The sequence below is a fragment of the Hippoglossus hippoglossus genome, chromosome 24 (genome assembly GCF_009819705.1).
Source record: "Hippoglossus hippoglossus isolate fHipHip1 chromosome 24, fHipHip1.pri, whole genome shotgun sequence".
NCBI lineage: Eukaryota > Metazoa > Chordata > Actinopteri > Pleuronectiformes > Pleuronectidae > Hippoglossus > Hippoglossus hippoglossus.
Genome location: NC_047174.1, coordinates 11,244,757 through 11,262,092, shown reverse-complemented (window position 1 = coordinate 11,262,092; position 17,336 = coordinate 11,244,757). Strand labels below are relative to the sequence as shown.

General features: G+C 39.7%; 2 protein-coding genes across 2 annotated transcripts; both read left to right on the top strand.

Moving 5' to 3' along the window:
- The first annotated feature begins 3,839 nt into the window (after positions 1-3,839).
- LOC117758825 (CSC1-like protein 1) lies at positions 3,840-10,572 on the top strand. Its single transcript, XM_034580791.1, has 20 exons — positions 3,840-3,889; positions 3,981-4,041; positions 4,187-4,224; positions 4,354-4,496; positions 4,696-4,747; positions 4,880-4,988; positions 5,451-5,521; positions 5,675-5,755; positions 6,117-6,231; positions 6,470-6,603; positions 7,101-7,238; positions 7,485-7,638; positions 7,733-7,839; positions 7,965-8,051; positions 8,163-8,228; positions 8,551-8,713; positions 9,002-9,107; positions 9,305-9,472; positions 9,685-9,800; positions 10,456-10,572. The coding sequence occupies exons 1-20, from the start codon at positions 3,840-3,842 to the stop codon at positions 10,570-10,572; spliced, it is 2,076 nt and encodes a 691-aa protein (XP_034436682.1).
- Positions 10,573-12,855: 2,283 nt separating this feature from the next.
- On the top strand, positions 12,856-16,272 carry LOC117758904 (dynein regulatory complex subunit 3-like). The gene is made up of 12 exons (XM_034580950.1): positions 12,856-13,050; positions 13,133-13,249; positions 13,347-13,513; positions 13,639-13,785; positions 13,929-14,048; positions 14,153-14,265; positions 14,362-14,536; positions 14,712-14,843; positions 14,974-15,044; positions 15,335-15,458; positions 15,789-15,920; positions 16,044-16,272. Exons 1-12 carry the CDS (start codon positions 12,891-12,893, stop codon positions 16,137-16,139), a joined length of 1,554 nt encoding a protein of 517 aa, XP_034436841.1. The 5' UTR covers positions 12,856-12,890; the 3' UTR covers positions 16,140-16,272.
- The last annotated feature ends 1,064 nt before the right edge of the window (positions 16,273-17,336 follow it).

Here is a 17,336-nt window from a genome sequence, read left to right as displayed (position 1 = left end):
AGAGTTGAGAGAGTGAACTTTGCAGATTTTTTTCTGTCATCCCTTTTAAAATTTTTAATGAATTGATATGAAAGTTTGTCGTCCCTGGATACCATTACACGGACACAACACATTTTGCTTTTCCTTCACCAACAAGCAACCAAAGACTTGAATCTAAAAGAATTGAATATTGAACATGTCCATAAATAAAAAAAAATGTTTTTACATATACATAACTCAAATACATAACTATGTTCTGCTGCTTCTTCCACTATATCTTTGGTTTGTTTAGTCTTTTTCTGTGCGTGTTCAGAGTCTCTATTCAATGATGAGAAATAATAATGTCAAGCATATTTCCTTTTTCATTAGAGTTCTCCACAAAAGCAGGTTCTTCCTCTTTCCACTCAATAGAAATGTTTTTTGTCCTGTTGTGTTGAAACGTTTCTCACTTCTGTCTCCTCTTAGTTGTCACAGTTATTCCAACAGTCTCATCACGGATCACGTCGACTTCCTCTTCCTTCATTTATCAGTTCCGCTCAGCTGTGACCTCTGGGTTATCTCCGGGTTGGAGACAACACAGGGTGGATTTAATGTGACCCTGTGGCCGTGTTTTCCTGTATAGGGTCAAAGGTCGTCCTCAGGTCACAGGTTGGTGTCACTGAACATTGTGTGCTCCTTCCTCACGGTGCTGAAACCTTCGACGGTGTCGACAAACTCCTCATCTTCCATAAACTATCAGAGAGAAGATTAGAGGTTGTAGTCAATTTAAAATGTATTTGCTTGTTTCATGGGCCTTTCCACCTCCACTTTCTCTGTCTCTATGTTGTATCCTAGCAACATATACTGTAGGTCATCATGTATTATTATTATTATTCAGGGTCTCTCACCATCCCACTGTCATGGCCTGAGATGTTTGGGTCCCGCGTTGCATCGTCTGTGAGCGACCTGCCGTCCATCACCTGGCTGACGCTGCGTCTCAGAGAGTTCACGCTGAGGATCGCGAGCTCGCCCTGAGGAGGGGGCGTCGTCAGAGGGCTCACACTTAGCCTCCAAAACTTCCTAGAGAAACCAAATAAACACATGACGTATTATGCACATGCACATAAAAACTTTTCTTTGTGTGCATTTATGAGTCTGTGGAGTTTTACCTCCATCTTCATGGTGAAGCCCTTGGGTTTGACACTGTTGGAGAAGCCTGTTGTGTCAGGCACGGTGTCGAACTGAGGCACCTTTATGCAGAATGCATTTCCTCCCTATGAATACAACTGGGTGGAAAAAAAAATCACCACATCCTGGTAGATTTTGCATATGTAGCCACACACAGTCGGGAAGAGAGACGAACTCAGTGCAGGTCGTCTTTATGCAAACTACAGGCACCATTTGAGTTCCGCATCTGAATCAACAGTTGAATTATCTGTTAAATCCTCATTTCCAGGGATGCATCTAACAGACAGATATCACAAGTCTTTTCACAAAAGAAAGAAAGACAAACACACACGCACACACACACACACACACACACACACACACTGGGCTGGAGATACCAGTGTAACTGGAGACATACTAGCTTGCATGGCCTAGTTTCTAACCTGCAGACAGCACCATACTCTTTAATCAGCCACTTTTATCCATTTATATTTCGATAGCCGTGTGTAGTCTTAGATTCGTCTGGACCTTGAATATTTATTGATATTTTATAAAGTATTTTTACATGAAGGCTCTGAAATTAAGGCCTGGTGAGGTGCCCACTTGTTAATTCTGCTTTCCAAGATGTCCTAGTTAAGGCCTTCCAGTAGAAACCAGTTGTGTCAAAGATATTCTTGTTACGGATTTACAGAAGGAGAAAAAATTTGGGTTGGGAAAGAAAATAAAATGCAGACAGACATTCATATTCAACTTGAAATGGCATCATTTACACCATGTTTTAAGCCTAAATGTCATCTGATGTCCTCCTCTGGAGCCGCATTCACATAAATGGCAAAAAGCAGTTTGAATCTTACCCGTCAAAATGTTATTACAAATGTTTTATTTTGACAAATGTTATAGGACTCTTATATAAACATTCTTTCTATAGTCACGATGAAAGTATGACTAGTGGGAATGACATAATCTGCAGAGTTAATTCTGGATAATCAAACAAAAGAGAAAGACATCGTGTCCTGCTGAATAAGCCTCTGTGTGACAGAGAGCTGCCTGTGTGAGCGGAGGGGTCTGCCACTCACAGCAGACAGGCTTCACTGAGCAGCCACACACTGAACCTCGGCAACATGGTGCCACTTTTTTTATGTTTACTTTGCTTTAGTTTAGGTTTCTTTTAGCGCACACACTTAAAATGCACATACACGCAGGTAACAGATAAATAACTGGAGACATAGATTTTGGTTTCATACAACATGCTTAAGTTTTATTTGCAGATTTTTACAATAGGTTAGCTATTTGGAGTGCAAACATTTAGTTAGCTTTAGTCAATTTTGCTGTATTTGTTTCATCCGTTTATTTTTTTTGAGAATTAAGGAACTAGGGTTAGGGTTAGGGTGAAATGGTCTTGATTACCAATTGCACTGCACCATGTTCCTCATAATCATGGGGAGGAACATTGTTTTGTTATTTTTGATTTTTGGTAGATATTTTTTTGACTACTGTTTTGATATTGATGTTTAATTATTTTTCCTTAGTTACTATTCGATAGCATTATGGTTTTTGCAGTTTTTTAAAATGTTAGTATGTCTTAGTCCATCCCCCTTTGTTTTTGAATGGCCTGATCAGCCACTATATACGTTCCCCCTGTGTCTCAGTTGAGGAGTTCAGTTTGTGCTGTTAAATTCTCTTCAGGTGGTGCCTGAGTTATGTTCTGTTAGGTTGACATTTTATTGGCTCAAATTTGTGTCTCTCTTTGTCTCTCTGATCCACCTTTTCTGTCTGTATGACAAGTATGATCAGGCCTTTGATCTTTTTCTTGACTTTGATGGATTTAAGGCATTATAGACAAATCTATGTGTTTATATATAAGGAAAAAACACACATGGTTGCAATACCTTTGTCATAAAAGGAATATCCCTTTCTGTACTTCAAACCAAATTCACAGTCAGTAGACTTGTTGAACCAGTCAATCTTTAGAGCTTCATCCTTTGTAGTTCTCACAAGCAGTGCTGAATTTGAAAGAAAATGAAGGTGAGCCAAATTATGGATTGACTTTGGCAAAGAGAACTTCTTCTATAAAATGTTACAAAAGATGCCTAAAAGATTTAAAATATAATATTACACATTTTTAACCGGTGCTGAGACAAAGCAAACAATTCGAAGATTCCACTTTGGACCCTGTGACTTACATTTAGTGGAAAAAACAGTCACAAAGTTCATGGATAAAAAAAAACTACATTTTTCTTCAAACTGTTCTGCTCTGGGAGGTCATTTCTCACCATTTCTCCTATTTTTTGTCTCTGCAGATAAGTTCTTCTGATTGAACAGCAGGTTCCACTCCAGCGATGCATGCCGTACAGTGGCAAAATGACACTCGCCACGAGCGAGCCTCTAATCACCTTTTCCTCCCACAAAATGGTAGCTGCTACGACCACGACAGCATTATCAGTGCAATCCCCTTCGGAGGAGTGCCCGTTGTTTTAGCAATTAATGTTTGTGGCTTTCTGGTATGTATCTTACTTCTGATGCTCTATTCAAACTAATATAGAGTCCTGTGACCCCAGTTGTTTGTATCTTCAGAGGCAGAAATTTGTCTTTCTTCTTACTAATAAATATATTTTCAAGTATAAAGAAAGTCAAATGAAGAGACAGCTATAATGAGCTATAATGACTTTTCTTGTCATCTACAGCTGCTTCTATTATTGTTCTGCTTCTTAAGGATGAAGTTTTGGGACCATGGGCGTATAGCTCTGGTCACAGACAACGAACGGTCAGTTTACAACTTGACAAACAGGAGGCTTCAGCCACGTATGATAGACATAATGAAAAGTGCTGTAAACCAATTGAACTTTGTATTTCAGGGTCATGGAGGAAGGACAAGCCAACGAAAACACGCCAATTGAACCTCCTGAGGCGGAACAGGTATTTAAAAGAAAATTGTTTATTTCCCCATCTATCCTATAACTTCTGGGGCAAACAACGCATGGCAAAGGGAAAACACTGTTTAGTCTGTCCGCTATCAATATTATTGTATGTTAGTTTGATCCAAATATGTCTTTGTCTTTAGGGATCCTTCTCTTGGATTCCTTTCACCATCAATTTGAGGTGAGTGACTATAGTTTGATTCCTCCTTTGTTGATCAATGATTCTCCACTTGTGGCTCATCTGTTTTATCATGATTCATATACAAGATGTGTTGGTTTCCTCTAATCAGTGTCTCTTTGTGTGTTACAGTGATGACCAAATAAAAGCCAAAAGTGGCCAGGACGCTGTTCACTTCTTATCCCTTCAGCGTCATATGATCTTCTTGCTGTCGATTCATAGCGCCATCTCCGTGTTAGTCATACTGCCTGTCAACTGGAGTGGATTCTTACTAAGTGAGTTAGACATCACTGTCTAATAAGCAGTTTCTGGTGGCTTCAAGTGAATCAAGCGATCAACATGGAGGAGTTGAACTGTGTCCCCTTCATAATCAGTGTCATGTCTCTAGATTGTGACTTTTATTTTGTAGGTGGTTTTGTCTGAACCCTGGCTAAGGTTGTCTTTAGTTTAAAATGTGCTGTTTATCTCTTTCAGGGGGTGTTGTGGCGCATATCGGAAGGACAACTATTGGGAATCTTGCAATTGGGTAACTACTCTATCAGAGTATGAAATCTAAGAATAAATGTATAAGGATATATGAGTAAAGGTTTGCATTTCAGAGGAGCTTTGTGGTTTGCTCATACCTAAATGTTTCTCTGTGTCTTCTGTTTGCTTCTAGAAACAACCTGTTATGGGTGCACCCACTGTTTTCAATTATCTTTTTGATCCTGACAGTTTTTGTTCTGATAAATCACACACGTCAAGTAAAAAACAGAAGAAAAGAGACGGTGAGTTTATGATTACTCAGGACTAGACTGTAAGATTTGATGTTATTTTTCAGAACGTTCTGAGAGTCCAGAGACTTTTTTCCAAAACTGTTTCTATTAATTAACTCCGCCTATAGGTTATGTCTGAATTTGTTTGTTTGTTGATTAGCAGGGTAACACAAAAACGACAGATTTATTTTGCGGAGGTGTGGGGCATGACTCACAGTAAAAACCAATTGAATTTTAATGCAGGTCCGGATCAGGGGTCAGATACAAGAATCATTTTTGTTGATTTCATAAGGGGGCTGTTAAGCCTTGGCAGAGGTATACTCTACATCCATTCTACTCTTAATATTTGTTTATGAGGACCTAAATGCATAATGAAAGCTATAACTGATTATAGTGTGGTGAATCACATTCATTTGATGTCACTAACCTGTGAGGAAACGTGACTGTTGTGTCTTTCTGTTTTTCACTTTGCAGACCAGAAACACCTTGATGTATTGTTCGGTTCCTAAAACAGCGAAAGAAGAAGATGTAAAGGCCCATTTCACGTGAGTGGACTGAACTGTTTCCTTCCACCGTCTCCATCTTGTGTAAAGTTCACTTATATACTAGATATACTTTATAGTTTGATGCACCGCACTTGCATGTTACTCTCAATCGTAGCCACCTGCTCCTCTCCTCAATGTCCTGTTTTTCTACAGAGAGGCGTACCCGACCTGCGAAGTTACCGCGGTGACCTTGGGCTATGACGTGACCGAGCTCTCGAATCTTGATCAGAAAAGGTAAGAAATCAGAAGTAACTAAATAAAAGAAAAAAAGAAAAATGTCTCTTGCCCTCTATGGCACTGCGAACATACTAACATGTGTAAGTGAGCAGATAAATATTTTATTATTATTATTATTATTAATATTTTAAAGGAATAGGTGGCTTGCAGCTATAATCCCACAGAGAGAATTGTGAACTCTACTGAATGTTGGAGATATATATACTGTTCAATATTTACATATATGTTTGTCTGCAAAGGAAATGGTACCAAGCACCAGCATGAGCAGGAAATTCTATCTTTAGAAGTATGTGTTTTAAATGATTAGGCTTTACTTTTACTAAGTTAAACCAGTTTTTATGTTTGTTTTTTTACTAAGGATTGAATCAGGAGAAAAAGTAAGCTACTACGAGCATGTCCTTGCGAAAACGGGAAATTCGAGGATCAACCCTCATGTGTGTAGCCACCTCTGCTGCTTTTGCGACTTTGAGGAGGTGAGATCGAACAGATTATAATACCGTTTTTTTCTCATTGTCTTGATGCTTTTATCTTTTTTTTAAGCCATGATTTGTATTGAAAAATACATTGGACTAAAGACAGTTTTTGTTGGTTGTATCATTGTTTCTTATTTACAGGCATAGTAAGTGAAGCAAGTGTGCAAACTATTTTACAGTAAGAGATTATGTAAAGTTGTAAACATTTAAATCATTGTGTCTGTGTGTGCTCCCTCAGGTTGATGCCATCGAGTTCTACACAAATATAGAACAAGGCCTGCTACAAAAGATGAGGAATCAGCTGGAAAAGGAACCACCACGCCCCCTGGGGATGGCCTTTGTGACCTTTAAGACCAATGCCATGGCCAGATTGTGCGTAGCTATTTGTTTGTGCATATGTCTGTAAATTTACACGTGGGAGAAACAGCAGCAACATCTGTAATATTTGATGTAACACCTGACAAATGATAATGTAATCTAGGGGAACAGTAATGCAACCATTACTAGCTTTGGGTTATAGTTCTAGTTGTTACTGTATCAGTGATGGATTCATCCAACTCAACTGTGCTACTGTTTCCATTTTTCAAATTATGTTTTTTTGAAAATGGAGCAACGTGCTGTTGTCAGTGACACTAACATGGCTATCACGACACACAGTATGTTGACTATGATCAGTTGTTTGCCGACCTGGAAGCAGCAGAATAATGTGGGCTGACTGTGCTTGTCCTCTGGCCTGTTCAGAACAGTTTTACGTCAGTTTAATTGTCAGGGCATGACTTTTTTTTTACTGGAAACAGACCACAGGGTACATGTTAGTGTTGAGAGCTGGTTAATGTGTATCACCAACTGCTGTTGTGTACTCACCATAGAGTTCTGAAAGACTTCAACGCTGTCAAGTGTCATACATTCTGCTGCGGAAGGAAGCCCAAGTCTTCATCCAAAAGCGAAGGTCTGAAAGTGACGAATTGGAGAGCCGAATTTGCATCTTTTGCCAGATCTATCAAGTGGTAAGTCCACACTGAACCCATGTTCTCCATTCACTCATCATTCAGTAAAAAATTATCATGCTAATCTATATGTTACTGTGAATAATTTCATCTGCAAAATAGCTGTTAAATATCAACACTCTTTTGAGTGTTGTGCTTTAGTTGCCTGATGAAGAGAAATAGAGAGGAATAAGAGTTGACCCCTTTTCTATATGTTGTGTTGACTCTTTGAGTGTAACTGTCCTGTTGCTTGTGTTTTTCCTTCAGGAAGAATCTGGCAGTGAAGGGTTTCAAATGGACGGGTCAATTTCTCTTCGTCAATTTGGCCCTCTTTGCCCTGGTCACATTCCTCACGACTCCCGCCATGATGGTGAACACCTTGGGCAGGTTCAATGTGACAGCACCGGTCACCGATTTCATGGTGAGACTCACACATGCAGACTCGCATATATTTGTCACAAATTTGGGTTAAAAGCTGAGAATCTACAGTTTGTAATGTTTTTTTTCCACCTTAGATTCCCATTGTCAGTCAGTTCTTCCCCACTCTACTGCTGTTGGTGTGTTCCTCATTGCTTCCTGCCATAGTTCACCATTCTACAGATTGGGAATCACACTGGAGCAGGTGTTACACACAGACACACACACACACTAACACACACACTCTCACACTCTCACACACACTCACATGCACATGGTTCCTGTTAGCTGAGAGGAAAATTTTTTAATCCAGCTGCTTCTGTCCCCCAGTTCCAGTGAGCAGCTGAGCACGATGCGGAAACTCTACTTTTTCCTGATCTTCATGGTGCTCATCCTCCCCTCAGTAGGAATCACCAGGTAATTTGTGTTGCCATCAGTTTTAATAAGCTACAGTTCCCCGCTTATAATATATAGTTCATAGGTTAGTAATTAGTGTGTTTTTGCAATGCTTTTCTTTTGTCTCTTCAGTATCGCAGGCTTATTCCAATGGATGATTCAACTCTTGATCCACGGCGTAGGGACAGTGAAGTTTACGTAAGTAAATGTCTCTTTTCTGCTTCTTGTTATTTTAAACTTTAATCAAAAATGTTGCCATTCATTTTAAGCATACAGCAAGATCCCTTTCCTTCCTGTAGCGGTCAGGTTTTGAATCAAGTTTCATATTTTACATTGTCTTCTCAGGTCTAGTTGCTCATTTACAACAGTTCTTGTACAGTTGTGCAATTCACATGATCAATAAAACATGTTTTTCTTACATTGGTTGTTATAGTTTGTAAACATAATCCAAGTTTCTTAAATTTTCTCATTCTCTATAATGCATTTTTCTCGTTTGTTTTCCTTTACTTCCATCCACCAGGTGTGTGTTTCTGCCTGACCACGGAGTGTTTGTTGTCGACTATGTGATCACAGCGGGTTTCATGGGCTCTGCAATGAATTTGCTGCGGTTGCCAGAGTTGCTGCTTTATAGCATTCGTTTGGTATTTGCACGCTCTGCGGCTGAAAGGAAATACATCAAACAGGTAAGTCACAGTATTATACCTGAACTCTTAGTGAAAACAGAAAAGGCTATCAATCTATAACAAATAGTTATAGTTAATAACTTATTGTTAATTGTATTATAAATGCTTATATGTTCAGAATAGGCTTTTTTATAGTAATAGTGTGTTTAGGTCTGTAAACAGGAGGACAGTAATCTAAACATCTTAAATTACTAATATTACCCTAACTAGTCAGATTCATGAAGTATTTTTAAGGAAAATTATGCAATATTTTTCTGCAATTTACTTCATTTTGACTTTCTCTTATAGAACCAGGCCCACGAATTTGAATATGGGGCCATGTATGGCTGGACCCTCTGCGTGTTCACCGTTGTTGTGGCTTACAGCATCATTTGTCCCATCATTACGCCTTGTGGTGAGTAGTTAGGTCAGCTCTACACCAACATGCACCTGTTCCCACTCAATTCATGTCATTCTTTTGATTACTCCATCAGACTTTACCAAACACCTCAACGTCACTTTTTCACTTTTATGTGTAAGACACATAGCCGGTCATTTCCATGGTGTGGTTCTTAATGGTTGTGCGTGTGCGTGCGTGTCTGACTCAATCAGGTCTACTATTCGTGATGATAAGGCACTTTGTGGACAAACACAACCTGTACTTTGCCTACCTTCCCAACCCCCTTGATAGCCATGTCCACATGGAAGCTATCGATATGGTCTTGGCGGCGCCCATCATCTGCCTGATGTTGCTTTACTTCTACTTTTTCCTCACAGCAGGTGAGAAACAAACATGTGCTTAACCTGAAAGCGTTAACCTCAGCACATTCACTAATGGTACTTAAGCACAAGTGGTGAACTGCATCTATTGATGTGAAAAATTTGATGTGAAAATTTAAAACAAAAGCAAAACGTCTGGACTTTGCATGTGGTCATTCTACATTCATTTACAGAATCTTTGCTATATTGCTTCAGCTTGTTACTGTTTCTAGGTTTCTTGAGCCCCATAGCTATGTTCCCCATGGTGTTTCTATTGATCGTTGTCGTCGTCTGCATCACACACAAGCTCTCTGGCTATTTCAAATGCCTCAGCCCACACAACTATAAGGTGAGTTTTTCCTTGTGAGTGCATATGTCAGACACATCTTCACCATTCCTCAGACCGAGCCAGTCCTCATATTGTTTGTGTTCTCATGCAGGAGAAAGAAGAGGACGAGGAAGAGGTAGCTGAGGAAGAACAAGAGGTACTGTACTTGCCCTATAACAAATTCCACAGCTGAATAAAAATTAAAAACTTTAACTAATCTCAAGCAATATCCACAGTAAAATAACAATATTGCAACATTGCATCAAAAACCTCAGGGGAAATAAAAGAAAACACAAAAGTTAGTATTGAGAAACACAGTTTTGTTATTTCAGTACTCATTTCTCTCTTTTGTATTGTATAATTGCAGGTCTACCTTCCCAGAGGGCTTCAACCTGAATTCAGCGGCCTGACCACAAGAAATTCAAATTAGAATTAACATCAGCTCATCAATGGCTGCAGATGGAGTTCAGCGTGTCTCCACAGATTGTATTATAGCTGGTCTGAGGTTATCTGCGCTTTTGCTTCATGCACTGTCCCACTCTGAAGTGCATTGCAGAGTGACACAAAGATAACCTATTTTACGGAAATCATCTGTCCACATATCCAAAGTGACGTCCCCGTTGCATCCTCAGCTCCAGGGTTATTTTTGTCGAACGTCCTCTGCATGTTTTGTCAGTCTGCAGGACATAGTTGTCGGATCAGACACAAACTGCTGAGCGTCCACACTGCCAGCGATCTGATGTCCTGGCACACAAACTTCACTGCCAACTGGGTGATGGCATCCTTGAGTTGAGTTCTTGAAAATGAGTTCTGTCAATGGGCGTAACATCAGCTGTCGAGGTGTTTCCTCAGCAACGGAGCGCCTAGCTTTCGGCTATTAAGAGTGAATACCTTTTGGCATCATTTACAAGCAGCAAATCCACTGCCAACTTTGTTGTTCTCAGTCTTTGATAATACCAAATTGGTCCCAAACGTCCGACTTGGCTTTCGACGATGTGTTGTCCACAATTTGATGTTCGACACTGATTATTTTTGTCTTTATGTCATCCATTCTGATCTACTGGCTAGCAACAAGCACACACTGCTGTCGCATCAGTGACGTCAAATTGATTGTGTGTGTGGGTCAAGCTTAATCACTGCTTCCTTTGTTCTGTCAACCCAGTATCATAGCAGTTTGTGATATAGTCCCGAAATTCATTCTATAGATTTGTGTAAATGTACACGCTCAACTGTATTGTTTGTTATCATTTGGTATAATTTTTTTATTAAACTATAACAGCTACCTTACTTAACATTTAATCACAAGATTTCATACTTGTCTTTATGTTTTGTTTTTTTATTTAGTAGATTTTAGTATGTCGGTCTTATATTTATTATGGTGTGATCGTATTTATGTTTTTTTAATGTCTTAATTGATGTTTATATATTTAGATTCTATTGCTATTCTGAGACTTATCTTTCTGTAATTTATATAAGAAAAAACCAAAGGCTATAGCTTCTGCTCCCAAGTTCAGACTGTTTTAGGCACCTTTATACAGTCTATTGTAGGCAGGGACATGCACAGACATTTTGGGGCGCAGGGGCTCAAGTGAGAAAAGGGGCACTTCTCGTAGGTATTAATTTAAAAGAAAATCCTTAACCAAAAGTTACATATAGTATCGTACATCTGACTTACTTAATAATGTATTGTAATACCCTCAAACATCATTGCTATCATGGAGTTATTCACCCTCTTATGTATAATTTAAGGCAAGGATAAAAATGTACATGTCTCCTTTGGTTTATCATAGTTTACTCAGGCACAGTTTCAGTCACACTGTAACTGATACTGGGAATCTTTGAGTTCTTACCTATCCACAAACACCAAGATCATGCATATGGATCTCATTGAATAAATCACAAACAACTGTAGTTGCTCTCAGACAGTGTGGCAACAGAGGCAGATGCCTCCAAACCAGGGACGTGCACAGACATTTTGGGGGGCAGGGGTTCAAGACAAGAGATAATTATATGTAAAGAAATGTTTTATAACCAAAAGATAAATATAGTATCATATCTCTGACTTACTTAACAATTTATTTTAATACCCTCACACTCACACACACACATACACAATTGTGATATACTCAACAGTTCACAATGGTCTTCTTTAGTATTCACTAGGTTTATCACAAGAGCAGGCAACAACAAAGGAAACAATGCCCCAATGTGGACTATGCTATTAGTTTCTAGTATATATTCAGTATAACACACCCACACACAGTAAGTGATGGTGACAAGGACTTAGTTTCACTACTTCTCTCTAGTAAGAAAAAGGGCAGAGGCTCAAGCCCTCTTTGATGTCTACGCAGTGTGACATCAAAGGCAGCTGCCTCCAAACAGTGTGACAACAAAGGCAGCTGCCTGCGGAAGTGCCTCTATGACCTGCCTCTGCCACGATTTGAGCTCGCCGTTACTGCTACAACTTGTTGTTTAATCATAAGTATTTTGCGTTGGAAAATAACAAGACTGACAGATTTCAGCTGTCACTGTCACTGTTTACCCTTGCCAATCCAAAAGCGTTTTGTGGACTCAAATACTTCACCCACCCTTCCATCAGCATAGTGGTGAGTAGATAATGAGTGAATGTTCATTCTTGGGTGAACTATCCCTTTAAAGGTCCAGTGTGTAGAATGTAGTGACATCTAGTGGTGAAGTTGCATGTTGCAGCTGAATGCCCCTCCCCCTCCCTTTCCAAACATGAAAGAGAACCTGTGGTATCCTCAGTTATGAAGTCATAAAATTTAAACAGGACTACTGTAAGAAACATGGCAGCCTTCATGACTTCAAGACTTTATTGTCATATGCACAACAATTACATACAGCAGTCGCTGGCATGAAATTCTTGAGTCAGAGTCCACACACTCCATAGAAAGGACCTGCTCCCGATGTAAATATAGAAGTATTTAAATATGAAGGGCCTATTCTTGGGTAAAGAAAGTCCCCTTCACCTAAATCTTACACACTGGACCTTTGAGTGATAAAACTAAGCTTCTAATGGACAAACTATGCTTTATTCTGTGTATTTTAGCTGAGAGTTCAGTGAAGTAAAGCGACCCAACCAACAGAAGCATGAGCTGGCAGTGTGGTGCAGCTCAGCCCATTTTGATGGATGAGGAGGTTGTGCAGAGGGCAGTTGATGAGCAAACTCCTCAAGATCAGGCTGGAAGAATTACAAGGGCGGAGGGAGTACTCTTTAATGAAGTCGTCACGATACGTCTGGACTTCAAATGTAAGAAAAAACCTTATAAAAATATCAATCAGTGTATGAAAGTGAAATGTGCTTAGGTATGTGATATATCGTCTGTTCACAGACATCCTGAAGATTGACAACCTATGGGACTTCACATCCTTGACCAGGCTTCATTTAAACAACAACTTCATTAAGAAGATTGCGGGTGTGGACCATCTGGTGAATCTGACATGGCTCAGTAAGATGAAGCTTTGTATTTGCATCGTATGGTTCAAAAACATGTATTGAGTCCAATAACTACCACAAATAAACATCATTCTGGATGTGTCTTTTAGATCTGTCATTCAACAGAATAGAGAAAATCGAGGGTCTGGCGTCTCTGCGGAAGCTTGAACTTCTGAATTTGTCCAACAACAGAATCTCTGTCATTGAAAACATCGATCAACTTGACGCTCTCACTCATTTCTGCATCGCAAACAACCTCCTTGAACAACTGGATAATGTAAAAAACAACAAATCACTTCGTCTGTCACATATATTAAATGTAATAGGTTGATTTGTAACATTTGTGTACTGCATTATCTTTATACAACATATACCCTAATGTAATTGTAATTCATTTTAAAGGTGCTCTGCCTCAGGAAAATCAAGAAACTGTTCACTCTCAACCTCTCTGGAAATCCTATCTCAAAGGAGGATGATTACAGTTTATTCATTGCGGCCTTCTTTCCAAACTTGAGGTGCCTGGACTACAGATTACTTAGTGAGGAGACGGTAAGTATAAATAATGATGACAGTTATAATCTATTGTTTTCTGCTTTAAAGCAAACATATATTTTATAGCTAATGTTCTTTAAAGCCATGACAATGCCTAAGTCTCTTTCCATGTTGATATTGTATTAAAACTCTCTGTGCAGAAAAAGGAAGCATCTATCAAATACTTCGGTGCCGTTGAGAAAATGAGACAAGAAGAGCTGCAGAAACAACAAGCCGATGATGCTGAGCAAAGCCAGAGAGCAGAACTCCAATTGCACACAGTAACCTATAAGCTCTTTTTTGTGATGCACAATCCCTGCATTGTCCACTGAGCTCTCAAACGCACAAATGCACAGTGTGACAGGTCAGTTCTTTTGCCCTACAGGACGCCTTTGTGGAGTTCCTCAATGGATCTAATCTGTTTAAGAGCATGTTCAAAGATGATCCAGAAGCAGAGACACTACAAAGTGTGACAGGAGTGGCTGATCTGCTTAAAACATATCCTTTGATTCTTGGCTTTCTCATCCATGCTGGTGTATTAATGACATACTAATCTGGGAAATCAGTCCTTAAATTCCTTGACCCAACTCTTACATTTGAGCAGGAAATGGTGGAGCTGTGTGAGCAGGTATTCGAAATAGGCTTGGCAGAGCATAAACAAAGAGAGGCAGAGGTTAACGCCTTCCTCAGTGGTCGCACAAAGGTTGTGACAGATTACCAGAAGAAAGCATCGCAGACTTTGATAGAATTTGAGGAGCCACACCAAGAGGTGAGCTGGGCCATACATAATGTTTTTAAAGGACTTGCACCGTGGAATTTAAATAGATAATAACTCATTAAATCTGCTTTTAGTAGATAAACATCTCTGATGTTCATGACACAAGTGAATTTCCCTGGTGTAGAATATATAGTTTATAGTTTATATTTATTTTATGCCTTTCTAGAGGACTTGGGAGTTGCAGCAGTTATCAGACCAAGGCACACTGCAGGTCAAGGTCGGCCACTGCAACGATGCAATCAACCAGCTCTCAGACAGCCTAATGTCACTGGAGCTTAGGCTCAACAAACAGGTGGACGTAAGTGTGTGTGTGTTTTTGTATTTGTGTTTGTGTAAGCTGGAAGTCAATCTGTAACTGTGTACAAATTATTATAGATGCTATAGATTTAGATTAAATACTTCAAGAACTCTTTTTTTATTAATTTCAGGACATCATCAAAGAGTTGGACATCAATATCTCAGACATGGTTTGCAGCTTCACTGAAACTGTTCAAGGAATATATCCTTTTCATTTTTTTTGCATCATTTGCAATGACGTTGAGTCAGTATTGTTGTAAATTAGACAGAGAGACAATATCAAGCTACATCTTAATACAATGCCAGATTAATGCACCAAAGCATAATGGCAAGAACTAACTCTGTCTACCCTAGTCTTACCCTCACTTGTGAACAACATCTTAAGAAACCCCCTTCACTTTCTCTTAATCCAATTTGACCCCATTGCAGGTACCTGTTTTGCCCTGTCAATAATTAAGTCCTGTGTAAATGACATCTTTAACACAAACATACATTTGCCCAATGTCGATATCTGGAGGATAATTATCATCGGAATGTGGGAGATATTGCTTTGGCAACTCTGGATAAAGTGGCCTCGGGCAGCATGATAAAGGACATGTCAGGTGACGCTAGATGGGTAAGTGTTGTCTCTTTTGTACCGAACTGGCTAAATGATAGGATTATAGTCACTGTAGACTGCTATAGCCTCATAGTTAAAGCGCTGCTTACAGCATATTACTGTCTGCACACTCTGCCATGTTGACACTCCAGTGCTATCCTACAGCCACCACTCTTAAAGACCATATAATTTCTCACTTCATGTTATATATGAAAATATAAAGCAGAATTATTAACTAATGTGAACGCTGATGACAGAGATTAATCTCAATTGGTCAGATGATGCAAACACATGGGTCATTACCAGTGTCAGTGACCTCACACCCTCGTACCTGTTCTCTCTTCATAGCTGTTTACAAACAGAAACATGGTGATGGAAGCACTGGCCACCGCCCACGATAACCACCTGATGAAGATCAATGACAGAGAGACTCAGATAGTTGCAGGTGTCAGTGCCTGGAAAGTGTCCCTCATTAAAGGGGTAGGGAGCTGGAATTACCTTAGAACAAGCAGCCCAGTTTATATTTTGTATGATTGACAAACCTCACCTTCGTAACTCACTGTCTTGTTATTGTTTGCCTTTTGTCTTTATGGCTTATTACAGATTCAAGACAAAGAGCTTAAGCAGAACCCCACGAACCTCAAATATATTGACTATTTGTGGGAACAGATGGAGGAGTTCCAGTTGCAAGATCTTTGAGTCAAACATTCATTTCATTCACATATTTGTGATTAAAATGGAACAGGACACTCTCACAGCCTTCTGGGACCACTGTCATACAACAAATGTCACTGTGTTCAAGTAAAAATATTCATCAGTTGTTTTATGTATTTGTTCCATAACCAATAACACATTTAGGACCTGTTCATCCACTCTATTTCCACCTTTTTTGAGACAATAAAGAAATATTGATAACCATTATGCTGCTTCAGCTCTTTCCTTGATCCCCAGGTGAGCAAATACGTGTATCTGGTTTTATTGTGGTGCACACAACTCTCTTTAAAGGGCCCATATTTAACACTTCTCTGGACCTAATTTGAGGTATTGGTACCCCTAAGATGATATATCAATGGTTTAAAGTCTAAAAAACTGCTGCAATGTTATTCCATGTCCTCTCTTCTGCCTCTCCCTGAAGCTGCAGACAGAACAGGCTGCTTTTGCCTTCCTCTTGAGCCCCTCCTCTGATTGGCTGACTGCACTTTGAGTGACACATGACCAGGCTTATCACCGGTCTCATTCTGGCACATTAACGATCTCTCTGGTAAACACAGCAGAAAGTCACGTTATGTTTGCAGCTATAGAAGACCAGCCACATATTCACAGTCGGTTACAACAGGATGTTACTGAACGGTAAGTTACACCGTCCTCATGTTTGTTCAAGTTTTAGCAGGACAGTCGGCCAATGTAGGAGTAAGTCCTGAGTTTCAGTACGGAGTTTCAATACGGAGTTTCAGTACGGAGTTTCAGTACGGAGTTTCAGTCCTGAGTTACAGTACAGAGTTTCCATACGGAGTTTCAGTCCCGAGTTACAGTACAGAGTTTCAATACGGAGTTTCCATACGGAGTTTCAATACGGAGTTTCAGTCCCGAGTTACAGTACAGAGTTTCCATACGGAGTTTCAGTCCTGAGTTACAGTACAGAGTTTCAATATGGAGTTTCAGTACGGTCTACGTTACTCCGTACGTCTACGTTACTCCGTACTGCTGCATGTAAGGCATGCGGTGAGCAGTGTGGAACAGCTGTATCCTTGAGGATTTGCTGTAGGTTGAGAGTCTGTGGTGAAATGAGCCGAGCACACTGACACAGCACGTCAGAAGAAATAAAGTGGAACCACTGGTCTCAAATAGTAACGTTCTTAGGAGGAATGTGCACGGACACATTTTCTTCCTTGCATC

Excerpts from the sequence above, each read along its gene's own strand:
- LOC117758825 (XM_034580791.1), top strand. The coding sequence starts at position 3,840 with ATGAAGTTTTGGGACCATGGGCGTATAGCTCTGGTCACAGACAACGAA. Across the intron at positions 7,639-7,732 it reads CACCGGTCACCGATTTCATG|ATTCCCATTGTCAGTCAGTT; the intron begins GTGAGACTCACA and ends TTTCCACCTTAG. Across the intron at positions 9,473-9,684 it reads CTACTTTTTCCTCACAGCAG|GTTTCTTGAGCCCCATAGCT; the intron begins GTGAGAAACAAA and ends TACTGTTTCTAG.
- LOC117758904 (XM_034580950.1), top strand. The coding sequence starts at position 12,891 with ATGAGCTGGCAGTGTGGTGCAGCTCAGCCCATTTTGATGGATGAGGAG. Across the intron at positions 13,786-13,928 it reads GATTACTTAGTGAGGAGACG|AAAAAGGAAGCATCTATCAA; the intron begins GTAAGTATAAAT and ends CTCTCTGTGCAG. Across the intron at positions 14,844-14,973 it reads GGCTCAACAAACAGGTGGAC|GACATCATCAAAGAGTTGGA; the intron begins GTAAGTGTGTGT and ends TATTAATTTCAG.